This window comes from Plectropomus leopardus, chromosome 12, assembly GCF_008729295.1.
Source record: "Plectropomus leopardus isolate mb chromosome 12, YSFRI_Pleo_2.0, whole genome shotgun sequence".
Lineage (NCBI taxonomy): Eukaryota > Metazoa > Chordata > Actinopteri > Perciformes > Serranidae > Plectropomus > Plectropomus leopardus.
The window spans coordinates 18,757,543-18,766,654 of record NC_056474.1 but is presented as its reverse complement, the minus strand read 5'-3'; the positions used below and the strand labels follow the sequence as shown (position 1 = coordinate 18,766,654).

The window sequence follows — 9,112 nt, the reverse complement described above, 5'->3', positions numbered from 1 at the left end:
ATTCTGATACGTGTACTTTTACTTGTAATTGAGTAAAATATCCTTAGAGTAATAGCACTTGTACTTGAGTACACTATTATAGTACTCTCTAGCTCTGCTGAAATGTAACTATTGTGGTCAAAAAAGTGCAGTGCACTTTCCCTTGGACATGTGGTGGAGTAGAAGCAGAAAACACATCAAAATTGAAGTACACAAGTTAAGTTCAAGTGCCTAAAATTGTACTCAATGTAGTTCTTTCAGTCAAATTTCAAACATAGACCTATACTGTGATGTCCTAGCAGTAATGAATGATAAAGGTCTCCAGCACAAAAATTTAAAAGAACATGATGAGGAAATCTCCGGGCATCAGCCCAACAGTGAGTGATCATTAGATATATTACCAAAGACTGTATGAGGATTACTGGCTGCAGAAATGCCGCAAAGTTATACGAGGTAGGATTGTCAGTTGCTGTTTGTAAACGGGCTCGGCAAGGAAAGCCAAAGCCAGCCCAGGATTCATTATTGTTTGGCATTTCACCTCCGTATATTTTCAGTTTTCAGGCACTGTGTCACTTGCTGTCTGGCACCTTTTTATAAAGCCCTGACCTCACCTGAGCACTGTGGGGATCCACATCCATATATGTCCCAAACAGCAAAAATGTAAAGAAAATACAGGCAGAGTCTCTGTTAAAAACTAAGCGTGTGGCAGATTACTTCTGTATGAGTCTATTTTTTTTTGTTTAATCCTGCATGGTATACCTTTTTATAAATCAACAGACAAATCAGATTTCACACCGGTTTAGTCCAGGAGTCCCTCGTGTTTTATTGCACAATAACCCAACTTTCCGGGGGATGCAGCAGGAAGACTACAATAACACAGAATACTTTGTATATCATATGCTGCGTACACTGATTGACATCTCGAAACACATTTTGCTTTTGCACCTGTACTGAGTACCAGCCTGCTCTGGTACATCTGTGTTTTTATAGGACAGAAGTCTGTAGTCTCAATATTCTGAACACTGTGTCTCCTCTATCCAAAAACTGCATCTCTTGTGATGTCTGACATAACTACTGGTCATTGCTAGGCAGCTCAGTCAATGAATGGTGCATTTACACATGGAGCAGGGCTGTTTGCTAATGCACTTTGATGACAATAGTAGAGACATTAGCTGATCAGAATGTAAACACTTTTCAAAACCTTCAATACTTTTTCCTTTAACGTTACTGCGCTGCCGTTTAACGGCTCCAGTCAGTGTTCCCCGACTACACCAATCCTCACTGACCCCATGACAAGTGTGATAAATGTGTGATGCTTTCGCTGTTGTCTAAACAGGATTTTGATTGTTCAGACAGCAATGATAAAGCTTTCCCAGGACACTTCAGAGGGGTTCAGATTGTAGATGACGGCGTTGGTTCGTCAAAAAAAGAATATTCACAGATAGACTTTGTCAATCATGTTTTTAGGTTATTGTCCTCTGCTGGGCTATTGGACGCCCATTGTTCAAAAACAGCTAAATACATTGTGAAGGGGCATGGGGGAATTATAGGTAGTGAATATGTTTCGTATTATACTGTAGTAGCATGCTGAGTCAGTTATATCCTGCTACATTAGCTTGTGTCTTAGTAATTCATAAGTTTGTGTCACAGACGTACAGTTGGGCTGGTTAGTCCATCATCCATGTGTCATTCACGTCCCAGCACTGGCTGTCCGGTGACAACTCTGTGTTTCAACATCGACTATGACTCCGGAATGAGTTCTTCCCAAAAACCACTTTTGTGGTCAGCCAATACCGTAGTAGTTTACATCAAGTGCTTCAATAAAACAAAACAGGAGGGTAGAGTAGCTCTCCCCTCTCACAATGGTCCTTATGAAGTGCAAAAGTTTATTAATATGATTAATTTGTTTTTTTTAGAGAGTGCTTCAGTGGGCGTTATTTTAAATACTCCTCTTGCCACCGCTCTGCACTCATACGATGGTCTCGTCAGTCATTTTCTTGGTCGACTTGGTCGGCACAGAACGCTGGGTGGTGTGCGCCCCTTTCATGTCAGGCATGAGCAGGCGCACTTTCTGATTGGTCCTCCTCCACTCCGAGTACAACTGACAGTGATACCGGAATGACACCTGAGAGTGAATGGAGGAAGAGTGGGAGGGGGCAAGACAGGCGGTGACAAGGGAGGAGGAGAAAGACGTCAATAAAACTGACACCGAGATATCTGAGACGGAGTAGTATGTCTGCAGGACGGGAGCAATATGCTGACTGAAGCTGCAACTGCTGCACGAGCTGTGAGCTAAAAAGGCTAATCTTTCACAATTTGACATTTCTGATGATTCTTTTCCTGAGGATGAAAGGGTTGCGTTTCTGGTGAAAGTTTCACATTACAACCTACATTTAATGTACACGATCCAGTTACAGTCAGTTAAGGAATAATGCAAAGTAAGAGACAGCTGATTTGAACTCTTCTCAATGAGTTCTACATGTATGTGCCTGCATGAACTATCTGGCCAACCTTCGAACAAATGAGTGCTCTGTGCCAGAGATTATCAAGTTGCGCATAGCCTCACGTCTCTCCGCCCTCTTTGACTCTGTTAAAGTGCTACTCAAGGTCATCTTCAGACCAGAAAACAGTCTCAAAATCCAAACAATAAGCGACAGCAGAACATAGACCTTTTGAATATGTGGGTGCGCTTTTCTTTGTATTGTGTCTGCGTGCCAGTTTCACATTTGTTTTTTCAAATCTACAGTATGTGGGACACCAATACAAAATAAATACTAGAACCAGCTTGTGGGTGTGAAGATGCCAGAGAGAGAAAAAAACGTTCATTCTGAGCCAGCAGCTCAGCTGAAGTACATAAACTTCATAAACATGTTTTCTCTCAGTTATAGGAGAATCATTTAAAGGAGAACTCTGGCATTTTTCAACCCGGACTCTATTTTTCAGTGTTTTGTGTTCAAGTATCTTATGAGAATGGCAATTTTTCAAATTGATCCAGTATCGAGACAGAGCTGCGTACGGCAGCGGTGAGACACGCCACAATGTAACCACTCTGTGACAGGTGTGCCATGTCAACTAATGTCCACTAAAAGTGCTTGTTTTTGCCACAGACAGGCTCTGATTCTTTTTTTTTTAAGATTCTTTTTTTGGCATTTTTGCCTTTTATTAGATAGGACAGATTAACAGTATGAAAGGGGGAGAGAGAGGGGACGACATGCAGCAAAGGGCCATGAGCCGGACTCGAACCTGCGGCTGCTGCGGCAAGGACAGTGCCATTGTTCATGGGTCGCCTACTTTATCCACTAAGCCACTGGACATCCAGAGGCTCAGATTCTTATTATGATTTTTGTACAACATTATGATAAGAACCCCACAGATTTTGTTTCTGTACCTTTTGCTTGATCTGGTCTGTTATATGTCCAAGTTTCAATAACAAGAGGTTTTCAAATCTAACGAATCTACATCTGACTTGTTGCAGGAGGAAAACGATGGCGACGTGAGTGAGTGCTGGAGCGAAGAGTGCAGGTAAGAGTTTGTTGTGTTGGAGTACAGAAAGCACATCTTACTCTTGTCTAAAAGATTTTCAATGTCAAGGCTGCACATCTAGCCATCCTCCTCTAATTTGCAGGCTGGCAGTTCAATCCCTGGCTCTTGTCCAGACCGCATGTCAAAGTATCCCTGGTCAAGATACTAAACCCCAAATTGCTCATGATGGCTATGCCATCTGTTTGTGGTTGATTATGAATGCTTGAAAAAACGAAGAAGCAGGTAGCACCTATCGCGGTAGTCTCTGCCATCAGTGTACAAATGTGTGTGAATGTATGAATATGACAAGTAGTGATGGTGCTTTGAGTAGTCAAACAACTACAAAAGTACTCTACAAATTTAAGTCCATTACCATCCTTTTTCAGAACCAGACTCCTCAATTAGCAAGACTTGGACACAAAACAGAACAATTTTTCTTGTTGGGCCCTTTCTGTAATATAGTAAGACACTCATAATAACAATCTGAGGCTGACAGAAGCAAAAACAAGCACTTTTAATGAATGTAAATTGGACTGATTTGAGGAACTGTTGTTCCAGTGAGTGACTTGCACAAAAAAACATTGTGAAATAGCGTCCAAGGTCATATGTTACGCTATAGGTAATGCATTAGTTACCAGTGTCCAGAGGATGTAGATGGTGAAGAGGGCGATGGTGAGGGCGATGAGGCCGACAGCTTCCAGTCTGCTCTTCAGCTGCAGATGGTCCTGGGCTCCCCTCAGACACAGCCAGCCAGAGATGGCTGCCAGGGGCGTGATGAGAAGGAAGCAGGCCATGTCGCACAGCAGTGTGCGCTTCTCACTGCGAGGGCCCGGGTCCTTCAGCCACTGAGAAAGAGCAAAATGAAAAGCTAAAGGGACATTTCACTGATTTTCAACCAGCTTTCTAAACAATAATGTGGGCTGTGTGTGTAGATGAACTGTGGTAAATTTCCCTCCACCTAACCTCTAATCTAGATAATCCCATCTCCCCCACAGTGAAACTCCTCCAAATTACATATTTTACGTCATTTGGTGGTGTTTCGCTGGCTCTTGGGCTGTTGCTCAAATTACAGGCTGTACTTCCACATTCTCGTATCGCCCATCACCCGTACCGCCGACAGCATGGACAAAGAGTACACAGCTGATCAAGAGTCACCTGCCTCTCTCTGTCTCTCAAACACAGACCGAAATCTGATCAAATGGCAAAACTAGGCAGTGCTGATCGAATATAAATCAAGACTATGCTACTGCACTGCCTATTTGTCTCCTAAAATGTTCCCAGAAACATATTTGCATTCTGTGTTTAGCTGTAATATGGAGAGTTTGTGAACAAGTGGGCGCCATAGCACCATACTGCTTCCTGCACAGTGAAAACGGAGGCTGAAAAAACAGAGATCAAACAGTAAGACTAAGCAGCGCTGATCAATTATAAACCAAGATTCTGTTACTGAGTTATATTTCTCTCCGTACATGTTTTCAGAAACATGTTTAGCTTACTGTTTAACTGTAATACAAGGTCGGCGACGGCACCATTGTCTCAATCGTACCAATCCACATTATCTCACTCACCAGCGGGAGCACAGCATTCTGGAAATTGTAGGTTTTCTATCTCTTGAGCAAAAGCACCCTTTTTCTCTGTTTTCTCTGGTCATGTAGCACCACTTTCAAAAGTATTTGTGTCTGTCTCCTGCAGAGATTATCTGGTTTTATGTGAGGACTGTTTACATCAGTAAAATACGTATTTAATTTGGTTCAACTGAAAAACAGCCATCCACAGTTTCACCTTATTTAAGTGATGCCACTTAGTTTGACATCAGTACAACAACAAAAAACTGCTGAATAAAAAGAGAATTTTAGTGCACGTTTCCTTAGACGAATGCACTGACGCAACTGAGAACTACTCCTATGAAAAGAGAGCTCTTACTACAAGGTCAGGCAACCATCTTATCAACATGAGCAAATCATCTCAAATCCTGTCGATGCAACTTGCTGGAACACGCGCCACATGACTTAAATTAGTCTGACACTTTCAAAACATTTAAAGAAACAAAAAAAAAAGCCTCACTTGCTTTAGCTGAATTAGTCTTGCTCATTTCCACCTCTTTTTGTACAAACAAAAAACACTCGTCCCCGCAGTAAAAACCCTCTAACCTGTGTGAGTGGTTGTGGTCGCCGTTCAATGGTGAATTCTGTGTGACAGAGTTCACAGTAGCTGGTGTTGGAGGAGGACAGCCACTTCTCCAGGCAGCTCTTGTGCACTTTACCCAGCGTGCCAGTGCAGTCGCAGGGTGAGAGCAGCGTCTCCCCTCCAGCTCCCTCATGACAGATCCGACACATGCCCACATCGCTGCGGAGCGAAGCACAGAAGACAGCGATGTGACGATTAATCAAAGCACCATGTAATTACAGTACATTCATCAGGACCCCATGTGAGATTCTCCCTCTCTTACCTCTGCAGGCTCACCGCTTTGACAACGGTGGAGAGTGGGCGGCCGTCTTTAGCCGTAACCTTGGCAATGTACTGGGCCTGCGCGGCAGAATCAGACTCCTCAGAATCCTTGGAGGCATCAGATTCGGCGTTACCGGAGTAATCGCAAAGGGAGCCAGGTAGGTGGCAGCACCCTGACGAGGACATGGCTCAGCTGAAGGTGACGATGATGATAGTGGAGGCGACTTAATACGAAGGCTGATCCAAAACTCACGTCCTACTCCTTTCTTCTCCTCCTCTGTCCACCTACAGAGCAAATGTCTGGGAAAATAAGAAACAAAAACGAAAGTATGAGTTGAAGTGACAACAACATGATGTCATCCTTGAGAACCTCTCATAAGACTCTATAACTGTCTCAGTGATGCTATGATGATACAAGAGAGCACAAAGTAAGTTTCAGCTTTAGCTCTCACACAAGATTGCTGGAAATTAACAACCTTCAAAACATACAAAAGCAAGAAACAAAAACCTCCAAATTCCATTATTACCAATCAGGTCCATCAGTATTAAGGCATGTTTTTGTTTTTAAGGCCAAGTTATACATTGCTGACGTCAAGATGTCACAATTTCTAAAAATGCCCAAAACATCCAGATGCAGGGAAAGGCATGTAACAATAGGACTGTACCCTACTCAGAATTATATCAGTCCCATCTGATTTAGCTATGCAATACAAATATTCAAAAATTAGGTTTTTTTTCATATTAAGTTTTAAAGTCTGAACATTCTCAGCGGGACAGTCAGTGTGACAACGGCATTTATGACTAACTCCTATAACGACAGATTGGAAAAGTGCAGGTTTTTTTTTGCAGATACTTGATAAAAAACAAAAGTCAGAGACTTTGTCAAATTAATGTTATCTCAGATGGTAAAGAGTCTCTCTCTCTCTCTCCAACTGATGATACAAATCTCCAAAGTTTGAGGGCAGCCCTAAAAAAAAAAAATTTTTTAGAATTTTTAAATCAAACGATGTTGGAGCCATGAAAAAATGCATTTTATTTAGGCTATAAAATATTCTACTTGTTAGAAGTAATTAACATTCAGTTTTAGTACATGAGGTTGATAGGGATTTCAAAGACTATGTGGGCAAGCTAAGGGACTGTTTGTTATTTATGAGGGGAGACAGGTTGGAGCAAAACAGGGGAGGCACTTGCATTGTTTAAGCACCGGTGAGGGAGTTGTTTTTTGATTTGGCGTAGCGGAGGGATATTCAACTTCAAACAGTTGTATTTTGTCTATATTTTCAAAACCCACAAACCTTTTTTTCTTTAACAAAATCACATCATTTATCAAAGCCAGAAACTGTGAAATATGGTTATTTATGGTGGAGGGAGGGTCGTGCATTTCCCCCAGTTACTCAGGGGGGTTCGAGGAAAAATATTTGTAGCTCCAGATGGCTCATGACATAAAAAAAAACAAAACCTAGTCAAACCCCAGACACCCCCCTACTCTGAAGGGTGAAGAGTAGTCCCTTAGCAGGAACCACAGAGGAGGGACTCCTCTTCCAGGACAAAGAGACATCCAATACATGTACATACAGAACTATATGTAGGCTACATATTTCAACATTTGTCTATACAGACAGACTCCAAGTAAACAAATAAATAAATAAAGGAAAAAATAACAGAAGTGTAGATGAGATCTTTATTTTGAATATGCAAAATAAAATAGGGAGAGAAAAATATAAGTTAGAAAACAAAGATAGAATACCCATCAGACATATATTTAGTAGTAATATGTTTAGTATCTTGAAAAATGTAAGTAAATATAACTATTAGCCTTTATTGTTTACTTCATTTCAACTTGTTAAGTTAACCAAAAATTTTGTGATATGCACCTAATTTTTTTTTAAGTTGATGCAATATAGAAATAAAGAGTCTAAGAATATCAGCTTTTAAATTTTAGCAACTTTGGTATACCAAGTTCACTCTATTTATCTTTATTCTTCTTGATGGAAACTAGTCAATTATATTTGCATTTTCTTCAACATGTTAACTAAACAGAACTCAGAGATCTTCCAAATTTATCATTGGCAACATCCTCTTTGTCATGTTAAATTTAAGTCACACTAACTCCGTTTACTGAAGTTGCTTTCACTTTAACAGAACGAGGTGATTTCGTTTGTCATATTTAAGTTGCACCAGCTTTACAAAATTAAACAAATGCAGCTAGATTTTAAGCAAACTTAATCATCATACATAAAGTAAACATAAATTGACATTTAGTTATATTTACTTTTATTTTTCAAGGCAATCAGTTTTCGAGATTATTTTAAGTATCATCATTTTGTCAGATTTGATTGAGGAAACACTGCCCACTCTTTCACTTCCTTAAAAGGTAGCATATCATCTTTTCGTATTTTTATAGTCATAATACACATATATGGAAGCAAACTGGCGTATCTAAAGCCCCAACTACAAAGCAAAAATCAAAATCATGTCACTGAAATTTCACAGATGGTTATTAAATGTGGCATCTTAGCACTGCTGTCATCATACCGCAGCCTTAGAAAATAAAGGTTGCAAATGCCAGCTTGCGAGGCTACAGTGAATCTGTCTACTTTAATCGATGAATACAACAGTTGCTTCACAGCAAATTTCACCGATATGTTACTGAGTGCCATTACTGTACGAGCACCAACAAAGGCTGTAATCACCCCAACACACCAAATCCGCGTAAAGCGCTTCAACAGCTGTCAACCGACACGCCGAAACGTTTCGCTGGTGTGCAGAGAAGCTGTCAGACAAGGTGAAAAACAGATGTTAGCGTGAATTCACTCACCTGACGGCCTCCCTTTTCTCGCCTGGCCTTGGCCTTGGCCCTGCGTTAACCAGACACAAGCTAGCCGAGCTAACCGAGCAGCCCTAGCTACAAACTATGACATTGACATCTAACCGAAAGCTGACGATTTGAGGGGATACAAGAGACGACCACACGCGCTGGACCCTCTCCATGACTTGTGGTGTGTCTCCGTCGGGTGTTTTTTTCCGATATGCGAAAAGGAAACGGCTGTATCTGCCAGGATTACCAGGCAGGGCTAACGTGGCTAACAGGCTAGTAACTGGCAACCCTCCCTCGGCATCCCTCAGCTGTGCTCCGGTCACGTGACACCGTGCTGCCTTCACA

The 9,112-nt window shown here is 41.4% G+C and overlaps 1 protein-coding gene across 1 annotated transcript; it reads right to left on the bottom strand.

Annotated features, from left to right (window-relative positions):
* Positions 1-777: 777 nt before the first annotated feature.
* LOC121952014 (E3 ubiquitin-protein ligase MARCHF2-like) lies at positions 778-9,112 on the bottom strand. The gene is made up of 5 exons (XM_042498523.1): positions 8,768-9,112; positions 5,951-6,249; positions 5,652-5,847; positions 4,137-4,346; positions 778-2,104 (listed from the first exon to the last, which is right to left on the bottom strand). Exons 2-5 carry the CDS (start codon positions 6,133-6,135, stop codon positions 1,949-1,951), a joined length of 747 nt encoding a protein of 248 aa, XP_042354457.1. The 5' UTR covers positions 6,136-6,249; positions 8,768-9,112; the 3' UTR covers positions 778-1,948.